This window comes from Eriocheir sinensis, chromosome 28 (assembly GCF_024679095.1).
Source record: "Eriocheir sinensis breed Jianghai 21 chromosome 28, ASM2467909v1, whole genome shotgun sequence".
NCBI classification, from domain to species: domain Eukaryota; kingdom Metazoa; phylum Arthropoda; class Malacostraca; order Decapoda; family Varunidae; genus Eriocheir; species Eriocheir sinensis.
The window spans coordinates 17,235,555-17,255,749 of NC_066536.1; the positions used below are offsets into that span (position 1 = coordinate 17,235,555).

Genomic DNA, 20,195 nt, shown 5'->3' on the forward strand with positions numbered 1-20,195 from the left:
ATACATGAGGATGATATATTGATAAGTAGTACAATTAAAAAAAAGCTGATATTTTTGAGGGGGAGGATCGAGAGTACAATTAAAAAGAAAGTGCTCCCAGACACACTTCAGAATTTATATATTTTGAAAGGATGAATTTATACATGAGGATGATATATTGATAAGTAGTAAAATTAAAAAAAGGTTCCTAGATAAACTGTACAGCTGATATTTTTTTGGGGGGGGAAGAATATAATTTAAAAAAAAAAATGCTCCCAGACAAACTTCATAGCTAATAGACCAATATTTTTTTTAGAGACAATCACGAGGATGATATATAGGTGAATAGATAGCACCATTAGAATAACTGCTATTATAATTTATTTTTTCATTATAAAGTTTACACTATCAATCAGCAATCAATCAAAAGGGAAATGCAGGAAAACAGAGAAAAATATTATAGGAAAACAAAAAAATAAAAGAATGTGTAGTTATCAAAGTGTAGCGAAAAAATAGAGCTCATTGCAGAGTGAAGTAAATAAGTAAATAAGTAAATAAGAAAAAGATGCACTTGCTCTTGCTCTTGCTGTACAGGTGACCCGTTAGAGAGAGGAAAAAGGTCTCGGGCTTGGACATGGACTTGGAGGAGGTAAACAAAAAACAACGTGGTCTGAGTAACGTTGCAATGCTTGGGTGAGAGGAAGAAAGTCATCGAATAAGAAGAAGAAACTCGAGGCCCAGCATCAGGAGTGAATACTGAGTGGCTGAGGAGTGAGGTGAGGGATTTAAGAAGGAGGTTGGAAAGGCAAGTCCCGGGTGCATGGTTGGCAGGGTCAGAGGACAGGGGTGAGACAGGGTTGAGGCAGGGTCAGGGGACAGGGGTGAGGCAGGGTCAGGGGTGAGGCAGGGTCCGGGGACAGGGGTGAGGCAGGGTCAGGGGACAGGGATGAGACAGGGTCAGGGGACAGGGGTGAGGCAGGGTCAGGGGACAGGGTTGAAGCAGGGTCAGGGGACAGGTGAGGCAGGGTCAGGGGATGGGTGAGGTAGGGTCAGGGGACAGGGTTGAGGCAGGGTCAGGGGACAGGGGTGAGGCAGGGTCAGGGGACGGGTGAGGCAGGGAGTCGGGGTGGAGGCTGGTCAGGGGTGTGTTTCCTTCTTTTTCTTTTTCTTCTTCTTAGGTCCTCTCGCTTTCCTTTTCAATGACATAATATTATTCAACTTTATTCATTGTAATGCACTATCACTATAATTTTCAGTTTTGTTGCATGATTTACTTATTTTCACTTATTTTCCTTCAATGAGAGGGAGCGGGACAGAAGAATGAGGGTGTGTGTGTGGGGGGCAGGGGTGAAGGACGTTGCAGACAGGCTGAAGAGAAGTGGTCATGACAGGCAGGGACACAGTGGCGAGGTTAATGGTGTGGGCAGTAAGGGAAACGTTTTTTTTTTTTTTTTTTTTTTTTTTTTTACGTTGTTGCCTATTGCGCCGGTAGGCATCTTCCCGGTGGGGCCTGTTGGTCGGCCCAGCCCGTTCTGGCGCAGGCGAGTATTTATAGTGGCACCATCTTGCATTGGCTCATGCTGCCCCCCCGGAACTCGTTCTTGATTCGCTTGGACGGCTTCCTCTAGAGTCCGAGTTGATGGGTGGTCTTCAGGGCAGCATGTGGGTAGTTTTAAGCCACTCGGCGGTGACTGAAAAATCCGAGTGGTAGCATGAGGATTCGAACCCGCGTCGTCCATCACGCGGCGAATGTGGGTCCAGTACGCTATCACTTCGGCCACTGCCTATGTGTGAAGGGGGGATGACGAGATGATAGAACATATGCTACTTGAGTGTCCCTGGTATGAGAGAGAGAGGAGCATGGTACTGTAACACTAGAAATGGAAGTAGAAGATTAGAATAGGTTGTTAGAGAGGGACGTAAAAAGGGTGTTGGAATTCCTTGTAGGGCTGAACACTATCTGGGAGGGAGCCAGAAGGACAGCATAGGGTGTAAAAGAATTTTTAGAGAAAGCTTTGGTTGTGTGCACTGGATAGGGTGGACTCCTGGCACTAGCAGCTCCTGTATTCTCACTTGTATTTTTATTTTCAGGTTTGACCTAAGGGAGTAAGTTCTTACAAGGCTGTAGTCACTGCCAAACGTGGTGCTACCTCTGGACCAAGACCAAGGCCCTCACTGGTGGCCCCACACTTACCATGACGGCTCCCCCTGACAGATTTTGATACAAACTGCAATGTGTTATTAGTTGATGTATATGACCATCAAACGAGGCAACATCCTTCCATTCCACATTGATATCATTGATGCTGCTTAGGCCTACAGCTTCATATAACCTGCTGATTTGTTAATACAGTATGAATTCGTATGATATATTCAAGAAACTAACCAAAGGGATCAAGTTTGACCAGAGACGATTTAAGGATGACTTCAAGAAATTGGGGGTAAGTGTCTTTACAGCCCATGTTGACTGACAAAAAGTGTTGTAAGATAGCTATAGGTAATAGTAAATTGGATTATGATATGGAACACCAGTTTCTGAAACTAACACTTACAGTACTTACATTCCACAGCTTCAGCAGTCAGCCTCAGGAGCATTGGATAAACCTGTCGTTCCCTTGGCTGAACAGGAGCACGAGCCCAACACAGGTGAGGATATTGCTTTTTTGCTTCCTCAATTATGTTTTGGTTTATTAGTTGATGTAAATAAGTTATATATTGTCTATCTGAAAAGTAGAGATGAGCTTAGAGACAAAGATAAATATTTGTACTGATAGCATTCTTTTATTCACTTTTACCAACAGAAGGAAAAGAAGAGAAGGCAAAATCAAAAAAGAAAAAGAAGACTCTTAATGACAAACAGAAGCAGTTAAAGCTACAACAAGAACAGGTACGGTAGGATTTCCAGTGATGCACCATATCATTATGTTGAGGATAGGTTGAAGGGCATTGTCATAACAATTGTAATAAAGTTAAAGATAATTGATAGTCATAAATAATAAGGGGTATATTAACACTTTACAGATAAGGCATCGGCGGCGTCAGCTGGGCATCCAGGTGTGGGGAGCAGATGTGCCGCCACCAGTGGAAAAATTCTCCGAGGTCAGTCAGAAAGGAGAAAATATATCATTTGAACGTACTATCTAATGTTATTTTTTTTTTTTTTTTTTTTTTTTTTTTTTTTTTTACAGCAAAGGAGACAGCTCAAGGGCACAAAAAAGTAAACATTAATAAAAAAAAAGCCCGCTACTCGCTGCTCCTAAAAAGAATCCAAAGAGGTGGCCGAAAGATAAGTCAGTTTCGGGAGGAGAGGTGTCCTGATACCCTCCTCTTGAAAGAGTTCAAGTCGTAGGCAGGAGGAAATACAGATGAAGGAAGATTGTTCCAGAGTTTACCAGCGTGAGGGATGAAAGAGTGAAGATGCTGGTTAACTCTTGCATAAGGGGTTTGGACAGTATAGGGATGAGCATGAGTAGAAAGTCGAGTGCAGCGGGGCCGCGGGAGGGGGGGAGGCATGCAGTTAGCAAGTTCAGAAGAGCAGTCAGCGTGGAAATATCGATAGAAGATAGAAAGAGAGGCAACATTGCGGCGGAATTTAAGAGGTGAAGACTATCAGTATGAGGAGGAGAGCTGATGAGACGAAGAGCCTTTGCCTCCACTCTGTCCAGAAGAGCTGTGTGGTGGAGCCCCCCACATGAGATGCATACTCCATACGAGGCGGACAAGGCCCCTGTATATGGACAGCAACTGTGCAGGGAGAAGAACTGGCGGAGACGGTACAGAACGCCCAGCCTCAAGGAAGCTGATTTAGTAAGAGATGAGATATGAAGTTTCCAGTTGAGATTTTGAGTTAAGGATAGACCGAGGATGTTTAGTGTTGAGGAAGGTGATAGCTGGGTGTTGTCAAAGAATAGGGGATAGTTGTTTGGAAGATTGTGTCGAGTGGATAGGTGGAGAAACTGTGTTTTTGAGGCGTTGAAGGACACCAGGTTCTTCTTGCCCCAATCGGAAATAATAGTAAGGTCTGAGGCTAAGCGTTCTGCAGCCTCCAGCCTTGAGTCGTTAAGTTCCTGAAGGGTGGGTCTTCTATTAAAAGAAGTTGAATAATGCAGAGTGGAATCATCGGCGTAGGAATGGATAGGACAGTTCGTTTTGGAAAGAAGATCATCAATGAACAACAGAAAAGAGTGGGAGATAGGACAGAACCCTGTGGGACACCACTGTTAATAGATTTAGGGGAAGAACAGTGACCGTCTACCACGGCAGAAATAGAACGGTCAGAAAGGAAACTGGAGATAAAGGTACAGAGAGAAGGATAGAAACCGTGGGAGGGTAGTTTAGAAAGCAAAGATTTGTGCCAGACCCTATCAAAAGCTTTTGATATGTCCAGCGCAATAGCAAAAGTTTCACCGAAACGGCTAAGAGAGGATGACCAAGAGTCAGTTAAGAAGGCTAGGAGATCACCAGTAGAACGCCAATTGCGGAACCCATACTGGCGATCAGATAGAAGGTCAGAAGTGGAAAGGTGCTTTTGAATCTTACGGTTAAGGATTGATTCAAAAGCTTTAGATAGACAAGAAAGTAAAGCAATAGGACGGTAGTTTGAGGGATTGGAGCGGTCACCCTTCTTAGGTACAGGCTGTGTGAAGGCATACTTCCAGCAAGAAGGAAAGGTAGATGTTGACAGGCAGAGGCGAAAGAGTTTGACCAGGCAGGGTGACAGCACGGAGGCACAGTTTTTAAGACAATAGGAGGCACTCCATCAGGTCCATAAGCCTTCTGAGGATTGAGGCCAGAGAGGGCATAGAAAACATCATTTTGAAGAATCTTTATAACAGGCATAAAGGAGTCAGAGGGGGGATGAGTAGGAGGAATATGCCCAGAATCGTCCAGAGTGGAGTTTTTAGAAAAAGTTTGAGAGAAGAGTTCAGCCTTAGAGATAGATGAGACGGCAGTGTTGCCGTCAGGACTGAGGAGTGGAGGGAAAGATGAAGAAGTGAAGTTGGAGGAGATGGTTTTGGCTAGATGCCAGAAGTCACGGGAAGAGTTAGAGAAAGCAAGGTTTTGACATTTTCTATTAATGAAAGAATTTTGTTTAGTCGGAGAATAGATTTGGCACGATTTTGGGCAGAAATGTAAAGTTCATAATTAGCATTAGTTTGAAGGCTCTGGTATCTTTTGTGAGCTACCTCTCTATCATTGACAGCACGAGAACAAGCGTGATTAAACCAAGGCTTTTTAGCGTGAGGAGTAGAGAAAGAGCGAGGAATGTATGCCTCCATTCCAGAGACAATCACCTCTGTGATGCGCTGAGCACACACAGAGGGGTCTCTATCCTGGAAGCAATAATCATTCCCCGGAAATCGGAAAAGTACATCCTCAGGTCGTCCCACCGAGCTGAAGCAAAATGCCAGAAGCATCGCCTCTTTGGTGGGTCCAGAGGATGTACAGGAGCGATAGGACAGGATGCAGAAATAAGATTGTGATCGGAGGAGCCCAACGGAGAGAACAGTTTGACAGAATAAGCAGAAGGGTTTGAGGTAAGGAAGAGGTCTAGAATGTTGGGCCGATCTCCAAGACGGTCAGGAATACGTGTAGGGTGCTGGACCAACTGCTCTAGGTCGTTGAGGATAGCAAAGTTGTAGGCTTGTTCACCAGGATGGTCAGTGAAAGAGGATGAAAGCCAAAGCTGGTGGTGAACATTGAAATCTCCTAGGATGGAGATTTCAGCGAAGGGAGAGTGGGTCAAGATGTGCTCCACTTTAGAATTCAAATAGTCAAAGAATTTTACATAGTTGGTAGAGTTAGGTGAGAGATAAACAGCACAGATGTATTTAGTAATAGAATGACAGTGAAGTCTTAACCAGATGGTGGAAAATTCAGAAGAGTCAAGGTCGTGGGCACGAGAACACGTGATGTCGTTGCAACATCCAGCTTTGGATTGAAATATAGGATAGAGATAGTAGAAGGGAACAGAGTAGAGATTGCTGTCAGTAGCCTCAGAAACCTGTGTTTCGTTAGGAAGAGAAAATGAGGTTTAGAGGAGGAGATGATGTTCCACAGAATGAAAATTAGAGCGAAGACCGCGAATGTTGCAGAAATTGAGAAGAAAGAGGTTCGAGGAGTTATCAAGACACCTCTCGGGTCGGCAGCCAGAAGGGGAGTCCTCCCTGGGGGAATTTGTGGTCCCCCCCCCAGGCGGGGACTCCGAGGCATTGCTTAATTGAGCCATTTTGAATTTTGAATTTTGGAAAAAGGTGTATATGTTATGTGAATGTAGTGTGGTGTGGATAAAGAGAGGATCTGTCTTTAGAGAGCATGCTGAACTACTCTCCGGTGTTGGTGAGACAATAGGGAAACGGTTAGTGAGGACATGGGAAGGGTCTTTGGAGGGCTTCAGCTCCCTTCTCACCTCCCATATATACCTCACCGGGAGTGGCTTGCGCCCGTTCGGTAGGTGTCTTCCTACCTACTCCAGCCAAGCAAGGGCATGGGTCAAAACCCTAAAGAAAAGGTCCAGTGCATTGTATTCAAAGCCTAAAATTAATTTTATAGGTACTATGTTATTGTTAATAACCTGTATGCTCTTGATTATCTGAAAGTTAGGATGTCGTTATCTTGTATGCCCATGATGCAACCAGCTGTTGTTTGATAACACCACCCTTCCATTCCCTTTCTTTACTACTGTACTGTTCCCCACAGCTTGTCACTGATCATGAAGTAAACAACAAGTTGGTGGCCAATATTGAGTCCCAGGGGCACACACTCCCCACCCCGGTGCAGGCCCAGGCCTGGCCACTCATGCTGCAGCGCCGCCACATCCTCGCCTCTGCCCCCACTGGTTCAGGTACACATTAAAGTGAACATTTTTTGCAAAGGTGAAGATGCCAGTATACATACAATGATAAAGGAATGTTGACCAGTAAACACTCATCATGGAAAAAGACTAACCCATAAACTTTTAAACAGTATCGTCATGGTTAATCTGATTACATTTATTTATGAAAACAAAGATGAAGTAGCAGACACACTTATCAACAAGATCATTGTCATCATTAACACTGCCATTTTCATTACTGTCATCATCACATTTGTTTCTGTTAGTTATCAAAGAATATAAGTCCGTGCTTAAGACTTGACATCCTCATCATTGCTGGTTCCATTGCTTCATTGCCATTCTCAAAACCACAACCTTTCCATCCATTCCTCAGGCAAGACCGCAGCATTTTTGATCCCATTGCTGCATGGGCTCGGTGGTCCAAAGAAAAAAGGCTTCAGGGCAGTGATACTGTCCCCCACCCGGGAACTGGCATCTCAAATCCACAGGTTGGTACAACTTTCACCTACATTAGCTTGAGGACTTTGGTGATCACTATGCAACAGTACTTAAGAAACAGTGGTTTTGGAGCTTTTGGAACTTGTGCACAATGTGCAGCCATTGCCTAGTTTTCCATTATGAAAAAGTCCTTCCACATCATCCCAATTTTTCATTTAACTGTAAGGGCCTTGGCTGAATTCATTCAGAGGACTGAAAGTTAACTGTATATCTGTGCTGTTTATCTCTCACCCAATTCCTCCAGCTTTGTAAAATTCTTTAACCATTTGACTGCCAAAGTTCACAACAAGTACATCTTGACACTTCATCTGCTGAAATCTCCATCTTCAACCATTGGGTTTCATTACTTTAGCACTGTCACTGTGTATTTTTAATGGGGTTATTATTACATTATACTGATATGGAATAAGATCCATTTTGCAGCTGAAGAGTGCATGGTTAGTGATGATTTACTGTACTTGCTGGTATTATTTGCAGGGAGTGTGTGAGGCTTGGTGAGGGGCTAGGCATCCGGGCAGTCACCATTGCCAATGTTACCAAAGCCAAGCAGAAGTATGGCCCACAGTCTTCACAAAAGTTTGGTGAGTGGTGCTTTGTGACTGATGTGCATGTCTGAACTTCTTATTTATTATGCTGAACAGAATGTTTTTTGCGGAAATACAGAGTTTGAACCATGACAGGACCCTTACAGATTTGCTTGTGACAACTCCCAACCGCCTTGTCTACATGTTGCAGGAGAATGCCGACGGTCCACCACTCTCCTTGGCCAAGTGAGTTTAATAGTAATGCAAATAATAAGAACAACAATAATAATAATAGTACACAGTGTATGTCATGTTTAACCTCATTTATGAATCAGTAATGTAGACTCCACTTTCAAAGTCATCTCTTTCATTTTTGTCTGTAATGTGTGAATGTTTGTTACTTTGCTATAAATGTACTTAGATCAGTTAGTCAGCCAGTGTTCTACAATTGAATGACTCATAGCACTCAAATCTTTCAGTCGTTCACTATTGAAGAGCTTTACGTGTGACAGTACCTAAGTTAGTCTCCCTCACCTGATCCTTCCTTACGTTCCAGTGTTGAATGGCTTGTGGTTGACGAGAGTGACCGGCTCTTTGAGGACGGGCAGCGGGGTTTCCGAGACCAGCTGGCAACTATTTACCGGGCCTGCACGGGTCCCTCAGTCACCCAGGCCTTGTTTTCAGCCACCTTTGCCCAATCTGTGCAAGACTGGTGCCGTCTCAATCTCCATAACCTGGCCACGGTGACAGTTGGTCTCAGGTATTGTTCAATGTTCAGTCACCGGTTACCATGTTTCTTTCATCTGATTCATTGGTTGCTATGCTTGTCCTTCCTCCATTTGATTTGTGTAGTACATTGCTAACCCTTTTTCCCCCAGATTATTTTATTCCCTTGCTTCTTCCCTTTTTCTTTGATTGTATTATTGCCTTACAATTCTTTTTCTTCTTGATATTTTGCCTGCCTTTTCATATTTCTTTTCTTTAATTGACATGGTGTTACTGTTCTCCATTGTTTACCATCATTCTTAAAGATGAGAAAAGAAGGACGGCAGGAAGGAAATTCTACTATGATAAATATGTGGCAATATCATGTGGTGTATGTTGTTGGAGCACAACCTGGTTAATTTAGTTGTACAGTGTACATGTCACTACTATATGATGTGGTAACATTCTATCCATTTAATATTCTCTATATTTTGCTCTATTTTTTGTCTCTAAAGAGTTAGAGTGTGACTAGGCATGGTGCAAAAAGAAGTGCATCAACTTCTGCGGTCAACCCCTCAGGGCATCAGAGCTATTATTTCATAGTTGTTACTAACTCTCACCACTAACAGAATTTTTTCTCATTTCTTATAGAAACACTGCATCTGAGGATGTAAAGCAACACCTTCAGTTCTGTGGCAGTGAAGAAGGCAAGCTGCATGCACTGAGGGAGATTTTTAGAAAGGTCAGTCTTGTTGCAAAATTACTATTTTGCTGCAATATCAACCCTTTCTGAGGGTGAAGAGAAGTTTGCTCTGTAAAACACAGAAAGTTTACACCATCATAACCCTGTTTTCTGCACAGGGATGATAGAAAATTAAACCTTTTAAACAAATGAAGGAGGAGCAATGATCAGCAATCACACCTATGTAAAAAATAGTTCTGATAATAATTCAGTCAAAGATTTGCTTAAATGAAAAATTAATCTATAAATATATTCCTATGATTTTCTCCTGATATGGCTAGATTATTTAATCCAGTCTGTGATCTCATCTTACTTTGCTTAAGTAGAATCATGTAACAACCAAGATTTCCTATATATCCCCATCATTAATGTAACCAACACTTTTGGTACAGGGATATGAGCCACCAGTGCTAATATTTGTCCAGACTAAGGAGCGAGCAAAGGAATTGTTCCGGGAACTGATCTATGACAACATCACCGTGGACGCTATCCACGCTGACCGCACTCAAAAGCAGGTACAGTTTTCACATGAAGCACACCATACAGGATTTCTCCTTGGGCTTTCCTTTCCATATTTTCAGCTTGTTTGGACTCTCAGCATGCTTCTACTCTTCTTTCAATAAGTTGTTTTCATACACAGCATTTAATATAAGCATTATATTACATTATATGGTGTAAGGAGTACTGCATTCAGCATACAATTGATATTTAAAAGAATTAGCCAGGTGAAAAAAAATTTAGTAAGTCTCCTTTTACATTGTAGTGCTTAAGAAAATGTGATCTAGATAATGATGTAAAACAAAATTATATTTTTATTTTCACTCCCCTCAGCGGGATAATGTGGTAGCTGCTTTCCGCGAGGGAAAGATTTGGGTGTTGATTTGCACTGAGCTAATGTCACGAGGTGTGGACTTCAAAGGTGTCAATCTGGTCATCAATTATGACTTCCCTCCCTCGGCTGTGAGCTACATCCATCGCGTTGGCAGAACAGGACGAGCTGGACGTCAGGGTCAGTCTGTGACATTTTGGACAATGGAGGATCGTCCCAGACTGAGGAGGTGGGCTTTTAAAGGTTTAAACACTTTCTTTGAAACATAAGGATCAAAAGTATCATTTGCCCTCTTCATTCCTTCTCTGTTTATTCATACTTTTCTGCTGTCACTACCCTCTCTAAAAAGTTCCACACTATGTCCTTGTTTCAGTATTGCTCACGTGGTGCAGAGCTCTGGCTGTGAGGTCCCTCAATGGATGCTCGAGCTGAAGAAGCCAAGCAAAAATGAGAAACGACGGCTGACCACACAGCAGCCTCAGCGTGGCCACGTGTCCCATGCTGTCCAACATGAAAAGGTTGCAAAGCGCAGGAGGAAGTAAGCACATAAGACATCTTTTACAAAATACTTATAGCCCAAAGCTTCATAGATAGTAATTAGTGTATAATAATGCAGCTGCTGTTTGAACAACAAAAGAGCCAGCTTCAAGGGGTTTTACTGTACCTGTCTAATGAGTGAACATATATTGAGGACTGCTTGTATTGGCATATTTCAGTTAGGTCTAATCTTTCTCTCTCTGTTTCAAGACTACTCAGACCATCAGTTATGTAGCATTATTCATACCTTTGAGTTATGTAATGTTCTTTGCTTAATTACATTAGTCACAATTTTTCTCATTGTTTAAGTGTTGCATTTAGTGCTCCAAGGTATGCAGATGACACACTTAAATGTCTTTCATTTTTCCTCAGACAAATGTTGGAGAAGAGAAAGAAGATGAAGACTGAGAGCAGCGAGGCAGCATAGACTTTTATTTCACAAAGTACAACCTTAAAGTGAAATATAATATAATCTTACTCCTATGTCTCAGATGAATACTTTATAAAAAATATATGAACTTAAAGATGTTTGGTTCAGTTACCTTTGCTTATAAAATCTACACTAGAATGATGGAAAAATTCTTATTAGAGTTGAAATAAGTACTGAAGTATTTTGTGGGACTTTATTACAAATATTTTCACAAATTAGTATATGTAGTAAGACCCTTGGCTGCAGAATCAAACAATTTCAATGTCTTACAAAATGATCCAACTATCTAAATCTGTTTCACTATGATTAAAAGCAAAATTCCCTTAACCCAAACGATTGCATCAGACACACACACAACATTGTCAGGCCCTTTATGAACATAACAGAGGTGTGCCAAGCCTGTGCTGGATTAGGAATGGAACATACTTTTTGTACAAATCCTGGTTGGAATTCAGGATATCTATTAATATAGGGATATAACTGAACCATTAATTCATGTGCATCAACCCTAACAAACAAGAATAAATTCAGTGCTTTTTTTTTTGTGTGTGTGTGTGTGTGTGTTTTTTACATCTCCGCCTGTTGTGCCAGTAGGCTTTCTTCAGGGGCCTGGTGGTTGGCCCAAGCCCGTCATGGCGCAGGCAATTTTTATAGTGGCGGCAGTTATGCTTGGCTCATGCTGCCCCCCGGAACTCATTCTTGATTCACTTGGACGGTTTCTTCTAGAGTCCAGGTTGATGGGTGGTCTTCTGGACAGCATGTGGGTAGTCTTAGGCCGCTCAGCGGTGACTGAAAAATCCCAGGTGGTAGCATGGGGATTCGAACTGACGTCCATGGCGCGGTGAATGCGGGGCCCGCACGCTAACCACTCAGCCACTGCCTACCCATTGTGACTGTGACATTGATATTGTTCATTACATTAGTCACAATGATATATGTAATTAGTTAAGTTTTCAGGTGGATTTTATATATATATATATATATATATATATATATATATATATATATATATATATATATATATATATATATATATATATAAAAGAGTGTGTCCTACTACATTTGGCAAACTCTTCTTTTTCAATATTTCTTTTACAATTAGTAATGTCTGAAATATAAAGATCCTTCTCACTTGTTGAGTTTATGAAAAAAATAGGACAGAACAAATTATATTTTGCAGATTTGTGCGAAAATACATTGGTTTAATTGGTGGTTCCAGAACCAGCATAAAGACAGGTCTCATTAGTTCCTAGAAGCTATGACAAAGAAAATGCAATCAGCTGCACTACAGATGGTTCACTTAAGAATAATTACATACATTGTATACAGCCAAAAGAGAGTAAGTATTTATAACCAGTGTTTTAAGAGTACTATGGTCTTGTTTTAAGTATACATTTCATTTTAAGGTTTAAAAACTAGATAGCTGGGAAAATTAAGAAAGCTGCTTGTCAGTGTTTGTGATTACTAATTATACATAATTATGAGATGTCAAACTTTCTAGTAGCTCTAGGTACTGAATCAGCATTTAGAAGGAACTCTAGCTTGATTAAGTATATCATCACAATTTGAATGGTGCACAACCCAATCCCATGCCACATTCCAATAATATGAGGCCAACATTGTGTGTGTGTACATATTGGTTATAATTACTAATATGAAGACATTTCTTAAGATATTTCATTGTTGAGTTACACTAAGGTGACATCAAATGGATATTTACTCAATTTAGAATCTAGGTCAATTGTATTCAGATCATTTAAAGAACTAGCAGGGCTTAAGAAAGTGATATCCTATAACTACCACAACCTGCTCGAGGCGAGACCTCTTTGTCCTGCTCTTCACTACGGGGTGTAGCCACAGTTGGTGCACTTGGGTTCGCGGCAGCAGCAGCAGAAGGCAATGATGCCAGGGATGATGCCAAGGGGAAGCAGCAGCAGACAGGTGATCCAAGTGCAACATGAAGCACTGTTCTTTATTTTACCTTTCTGAAGAGGAAAACAGTGATGACAATAATTAGGCTCCTGCATACGTGGATTTTTCAGCATACCTTTATACATTCAAGATAGTGACTGGTGACTTCATAATTATCATTGTCAGCCATTATGTAACTACTAATTTACTGCAGCACAAAAGCCATTCATAACATTTCCTTCCCCTCTTTGGTTGATATTTACATGCTCTATCCTGCTGGAGCAAATGCTCCAATTTAAATCTCCACCTGGCTCACCATTGCCCTGATTCTTACAATCCTGGGTTGTGTCTGTTAACTTTGGTTATTCATCAGTTATCAGTTTTGTGCATAATATGGTCTTCCCATGTCCACTTCTTGTTCTTAATCATCATAAAACCTCTTCAACCTGATTATGCATATCATCAATCCCTGATCCATGATCCTTGCTTCCTATCTCCATTTCATATGCAACATTTCTCTCCACTCCCCTTTTTTAACACAGTCAGGACACAAAGACTACAAAGACTTTTTACATGATGACTAATGAAATGCAGGAGTGACTTTTTGCCTAGGTAGGAAGACTTTATTTGCCATGTGCAAAGAGGTCAAAACTGGAAAACTCCAATAGGTAAGGTCTTGAAATATCTAAAGTTGCCAAACCAAACACTGATTTTGTATAGCCTAAAGCAGCTATACACACGTATTTATAATCCTTCACACCTCACTTACCCTGCAGGCAGTGCAAGTTCCTGGAGGAAGGGTGTCCGTAGTGATGATCACAGCGCCAGAAGACATTGTGTGTGACCTGAAAATCAGAAATACATTAAGCACAAGAGTTGCTTCCAAGAAGAAAAAAAGGTAATCAGTCCTCTCTCTCTCTCTCTCTCTCTCTCTCTCTCTCTCTCTCTTTGGTGCTATCTGATTACTATAAATTCACTTAGGTTTAAGGACAGACCACCCATTGTCTGGACCGTAGGGTCTGTGTGGTCTGAATTTCTATGTAAATCTCTCTCTCTCTCTCTCTCTCTCTCTCTCTCTCTCTCTCTCTCTCTCTCTCTCTCTCTCTCTCTCATCGATGACCACGGCTTATCGTCAATACTGCTTTCTTCTGTATGCACGTTGCGCAGACCTGATTCCCTCAGCCTTCCCTATTCTGAACCCCACCACGCGAAATTAATATTCCTTCATTCAATCCAGGCTCACTCATCACTCGCCTGGTCCAGCAGTTCCTATCAGTTACGAAGTGTGGGACGAGTGCAAAAGCGTGCCCGTAAATTATAGTCCTCAGTCGTACGCACACTACCGGAGCCAAGGATTATAGACAATATATTATATACTATAATTTATAATCCTTGACCGGAGCTCTCAAGAAGTCCTCCAAGCCACCAGCCTTTAAACTACCCTCAAGGACGGACAAATACCAACACTCTTTACAACAGTTTGGAAATCCTTAAGCTGTTCAACCACCCACGTACCCTACTGCCCCATGTTGCCAGTAGGAACGGAGCGACGCCACTTTGCTTTTTCTCCCAAGTAGGGTACACATATTTGACAAGGATTTAGTAGGCGCTTTGGGCATTTCCAGAAGTACCAGTTTAATGACTGGTGGAAGTGTGACCCTTCTGCACCATGAATGTGAAAATACCCTTATTAAAACACGATTAATCTCCTTTTCGGCCTTTGGAAATGATTGATGTAGGAGGTGGAAGAGTCTGAGATTGCTTCTTGCTCAGTTAATTGCTACCCCTCAGTCCGCTTCTGACTCGAGGTGGGAGTATGCACCTGTCTCGCCTACCCTCACTAATAGCCTACAGGCGATCACGATGTCCTACTGTGCGATGAGTGGCTGAAAATCACATAATCACAAACGGATAGTGATATGGAGGAGGCTCAGGAGATTGAGAGAGATGATGCTGATAGTGATGGTGAAGTCTCAGGAGATGAAGATAAAAAATGGTGATAGTGAAGCTGTTGGGGAAGGCACAGATGAAGATATAATTGGTACGTGATAGTGATGATGGAGTCTCAGATGATCAAGATAGATGATGGTGATAGTGGAGCTGTTGGAGAAGGCACAGAAGATGAAGATAGATGATGGTACGTGATAGTGATGGTGGAGTCTCAGATGAAAATAAAAGATGATGGTGTTGGAGAAGGCACAGGAGATGCAAACGGAAGATGATGGATGGTGTTGGAGAAGGCTCAGGAGATGAAGATATGAACTATTAAGTTTTATCGCTTCCCGAACATTGTCACGATGGAAACTAAGTGGAATTCGGCATGACAACGAAAAACATAAAAAAAAAGTGCGCTCATTTGCATTTCATATTTCAAACGAAGTGAAGTGAAGTGAATTGCTAAGCCTGCCGTGTCAATGGATCACCAGTCTGCATCACAAGGTAAGACTGATGAAACAAAAGTAATCAAAGCATAGCAAGTGTTGTGTGTTAGGCTACCAGGCAATGATCGAGTCCCCTACGTATGGACGAATGATGATAAGGGAGTGTAAGGATATAGGAGTGTAATGGAAGGTGTGGCGTGTGGGGGTGATGCCGTGCCTTTCATAGGCACTCCTTAATTACGTAGGTTCATTTTACCTCAAAGTAGAATTAAGTGTTGATCATTTAAACCAGGGAGTAACCTGGGGAAACCTGCGGAAGGTAAACTGTGGTACTGGTAACCCGGATTCCCGAGGTAATGGGCTCCTCCCACCATAGGCCCAAGGGCTAATGCAACGGAGATGAGCACCGCAGCCACGCGCACCTATAGCGGACGCCCCCAACTTCACCTTTACTTAATCGTGTAGGGTTTAACAAGTCCTCTTTTCTTTCCCTCCATCGTTTTCTCTACTTACAAATTTTATTTGAATGTGCTAACCTCAGCACCGTCGAGGCGAGTGGATTTGCAGTTTAGGCTCGCTTCACACGAGTATTTTTACGATGACCGCGCGGCAAAATTCCCGGGCGGTAGATTCACCTGCAGATTGTACTCAGAATCTTGTTGCACTGCTAAACCGCGTGGCGCCGAGCGTTTTAGAAAACATTGGAAGTCTATGGAGTATGGAACACTTCAATTCAGACGGGCGGGTTTTTACCCGTGCGGCAGGCATAGACTTGTGATCGTGGTTCACCTCTGGTAGGGCTGGGTGCTGTTGTTCCTGCTACAGAGAGAGAGAGAGAGAAGTCTCTGAGCACTGCTGCAGGCAAACCGCGCGGGAAAAACTCGCTCGTACGAACGTTTTTTTTTCACACTCGGTAGAACCACGCGGTTTACCTTTCACTATGTGACTATGTGATAACCAAGGGTAAGATCTTTAGCTGCCCGCGCTGAATATTCCCCCGCCGCTTGCACTGCTAAACGCGCTGCGCCGAACGAATTTTGTTTATAATTCATTGGTTCCCAAACCCATGGTCGCCGGAGGGAGTCTTCCACAGACTTCAGACGGGCGGGTTATTCCCGCCCGGACTCGTGGTCGTGGTTCACCTGCGGAGGGGGCAGGGTGGTGCTGTTGTTCCTGCTGTCATTTGTCGTTGCCACCCGTTCCTTAATATACGGCAAGATCTAAATATTTAGATCTTAATATACGAATCCGTTCCGTATTGGAGAAAGAGGTGTTACTATATATACGTTCCTTATTTTCTGAGCTCAAGGTGGCAACCCTATTTTATCAATCAGGTATGCATTTTTACGTATTTATAATATAATATGGAAAAGTTTTTTTATCATTATTATTATTAATGAGAATGTGGTACAAGTTAATTATCATGATAGCAAATCATACTTTGGCTACTTAAATAGATAGATATATTAATTGGTAGCTACCTAGATAGATAGAGGTATATGTGCACTGCTGCAGGCAAACCGAACGTGAAAAAAACATGTATGAAGCTCTTGACACTACCGCGCGGGAAAAAAACCGCTGGTGTGATGCGGCCTAATCTGCCCACAGCCAGGGCATCGATCAGACCACAGCCCACTATTTCGTACTCCCGTTTCTTTCATAGTTTACTGGTTATTTTGCCGCCACTTCCTAAACTGGTGGAGTAGGTTGTGTTATATACCAGTGGTTCCCAAACCCCTAGTCGCGGAACCCAAATGAGGGTCGAGGGTCGCGAATGTTTCTGAGGGTCTCTGGAGGGTCTTGGAAAAAAAATCATAATTATAATTTTATCATATTGTAAAGGCCGATTTTTTTAAACCAGGTCAAATTTAGGTTTTTCAGTTATGTAGTTGAAACACTTCATTAGGACAGCAAGAGCGGATTCTCCTAAAACACATATAGGCCTACTAACTAATTAAAGTGGCGTTGTAATAAAGCACCTTTACACATACAATACGGTACGTCATACGAGTAGCATTCACGTATGATACTTGTCCGCCGAGCAGACAGAGAGGGCAACGTATAACTTGAAAATAATTGGAAATAAATATATACTACATACTATGATCACGCATTAATTAATGGTCGTCATGCAGGCCTGTATTAAGGTCACAACCCGAATTTTTTTTTTTTTTTTGGGGGGGGGTATTTCGTTGGGGATATACCCCAATGTAGGAAGGCGGAGAAGTTTGGGAACCACGTTAATATTTTATATATCCTGGCAGTTTAGTTTAAAACAGGGAGACAGCCTCGAGGGCAATGCAGGTCATGTACACATTCGGTCTCCCAGCGACCACAAATCAGCAATACGTACGCGTCTCAGACACAATTGCCACATCCCTGTCCAAGGACAAGTGCCACGCCCTTACAAGACTCAGACTCATTACAAACATAGTGAGTTTAGAAGGTCTCCAGTAATCTGTCATTGTTACACATCATGAAGAAGAAGCAAACACCACGACAACGTTAATTTGTAGGTTCCAAGGTCACACTTTCACTCACGCTTTGAGGCCTGGGCGCTGGGCGGCCCCTCCCACACGTGAATTTCAACATTTTTAAGTCTGGTAGTGTTGGCACGGCCTGGCTGCCAGGTGCCCCTGTTCACACGATATTACCCTGAGAGATATCGAACAGTGGCACTTCATCTAAAAGTAATGACATCCTTTTCCAAGCATCGTAACCATGTATTGAATTCCTTCTGCTGTTTCGCAAAATTTGTCTGAGGAAAATTTGTCTCCGTTATCCGAATCTCATCGTTTAACGTCAGTCACATTCTGATCGCAAGATGACACTTTGGTGTACCTGAGGCTGCATGGTCAATGGATAAAAGACAAAAGAATTTACAACCTACTGTGTTAGCGACGCTTGAAGTGGCGCACGTATTCCTCTTCGTGGCTTTGGCCAGACTGGAGAGAGTTGGAAGTGGAACGTCACATCACCCAGCCAGGGGAAGGCCGCGGCGGGGGGGGCTGGAGGCAAGGTGAGGGCTGTGGGGGAGCAGAGAGGCTATAATAGGACCGTCAACCTCGATATAACTCCATATATTCGATAGCTTACACTAATGACATGATAAAGTAAGCCCTGTGATATCTAGCTATCAAGTCCTTGAGGCTTAAAGGTGATTCCTGCCGCGATGTTATTATAAGAAAGTGACATCAACCTGTAGGTGTGGGAGTATAAGGGGGCTTGGGGTGGGTGGGGTGGGGGGGGTCGAAGAAAGAGGGCGCCTCTCTGCAGCTGGTAGTTTCGGTTAGCCTTTTAAGGTGTATATTATTTTCATTGAGACATCATTCTCTCGGATATCGTCCCCCCTTTCAACAAAACAGTTATTGGCGTGCGTTTAGAAGTGTTTATATTCCTGCGATGAAAGTGTACCCCTGTGACAGCTAAGTGAGGCGCAGTATATAAATTTTGTTGGTGCCAAGTACATGCTCTCTCTCCAGGTGACTATGTTATATCAACAAGTGTCCACAGAATTCGCCTGGCATAAGCTGTAACATAGTGCTCCAAACACGAACACAGTAAAAAAAAAAAAAGTTAGACTATAGGTTTTCCTTCCTGTATGGTGTGGCAATACTCCACTAGGCGTGGCTTTCCGCTGTTGTCAACAGATGACCAACTGACCATGCGACGCTGATGACGCACAAAGAACAGCAACTTCCCGTCAGCAGATGCTATGATAAAGTTTTAATTTCTCAGTCTCGTATGTCAGCCACCGTGAGGTACGTATATGTTGATACTAGCCGGTGTTGTCACGGGTTGTGTTATTATCAGTTAGTAAGTTATCGTAGTGGTGTTATTACCGGGTAGTGAGTTATCCTGAGCTACCTATGGTGGTGTAACGATCTTCCAGTGAGTTAACGGGAAGGGTGTTATTATCGTCAAAAGAATTAGCACTAGTAAAGTTGGGGCCATACGCCAAAAATGCGCATGGCCGCGGTGCTCATGTCCGTCGCATTGGCCCTTGAGTCTATGGTGGGCAAGAACCCATTACTCAGGGACACGTACAGAGCCAGTGTGACCACCGGGTTACCGCAGTTTACCTTCCCAAAGTTTTCCCAGGTCGCCCATTTAGTAATCAATACGCCCGCCCAACATCACGTAGACGTGCATTCAGTAGTATGGTTCTTAACCAGTAGGATATTATGTAGTTATTGTTTCATTGCTTCATTCCAGTCATTATTAGTTTTAGTATTCCTTTTCTTGTGCAAAACATTGAATAAACAACAGAATTATTGTATGAAAATGCGTTCATACCTTATGGATGGCATGCTCCTCCCTTCTCCTTTGTTGTTTTACTTGCAACAATAAACTATCAGTCAATCAATCAATCTTTATAGGACGCTGGAAGCCTGTGTCCGGCACCAAAACAACACTGCATGTATCCTTACACCAATGGCTGAAGACCTGATCGATTTGCATGCCATTTTCCATTCTGGGTGTGGGCGCTCTTCCCCAGTCATTGTAAGTAAAGTATTCTGGTTCTGGGTGTGCTTGGGAAGGTCCATTACTTCAATTGCTTGGAGCAGACACGTGGAGGTTTTATTCCTCTCCTTCCCACACTTCATTTTACATCGTTCCCATCCACCAAAGGGGAAAAGGTACAAAAAAAAAAAAAACATCGATCAATGCCGGGGAGCGGGTCACCTGGCCCACCCTACAGCGCCAAGCCCAGGGGTTCCTCCAGGCAAGTCTCCATGCAGGCCCCATTCTAATCCTATGTACTCCCTGATATAGGATCTACCGACGTGCTCAATCCATGAACTCTGTGGGTGTCCCCTTGCT

At 42.7% G+C, this 20,195-nt stretch overlaps 1 protein-coding gene and 1 long non-coding RNA gene across 3 annotated transcripts; one reads left to right on the forward strand and one right to left on the reverse strand.

The window, feature by feature from the left end:
• The first annotated feature begins 592 nt into the window (after positions 1 to 592).
• Positions 593 to 11,173, forward strand: LOC127004643 (probable ATP-dependent RNA helicase DDX52). Of its 2 annotated transcripts, none has more exons than XM_050872692.1 (15): positions 593 to 755; positions 2,071 to 2,420; positions 2,550 to 2,625; positions 2,781 to 2,866; positions 3,001 to 3,078; positions 6,679 to 6,823; positions 7,188 to 7,302; positions 7,790 to 7,893; positions 8,004 to 8,082; positions 8,393 to 8,596; positions 9,193 to 9,283; positions 9,676 to 9,798; positions 10,115 to 10,341; positions 10,486 to 10,650; positions 11,022 to 11,173. In XM_050872692.1, exons 2-15 carry the CDS (start codon positions 2,334 to 2,336, stop codon positions 11,074 to 11,076), a joined length of 1,635 nt encoding a protein of 544 aa, XP_050728649.1. In that variant the 5' UTR covers positions 593 to 755; positions 2,071 to 2,333; the 3' UTR covers positions 11,077 to 11,173. The 2 variants fall into 2 exon arrangements, with proteins under 2 accessions (XP_050728649.1, XP_050728651.1); XM_050872694.1 differs by having other exon boundaries at positions 604 to 628.
• Positions 11,068 to 18,409, reverse strand: LOC127004644 (uncharacterized). The gene is made up of 3 exons (XR_007757903.1): positions 18,262 to 18,409; positions 13,760 to 13,835; positions 11,068 to 13,064 (listed from the first exon to the last, which is right to left on the reverse strand). It is a non-coding gene; the product is annotated as an uncharacterized LOC127004644 (long non-coding RNA).
• Positions 18,410 to 20,195: the final 1,786 nt, after the last annotated feature.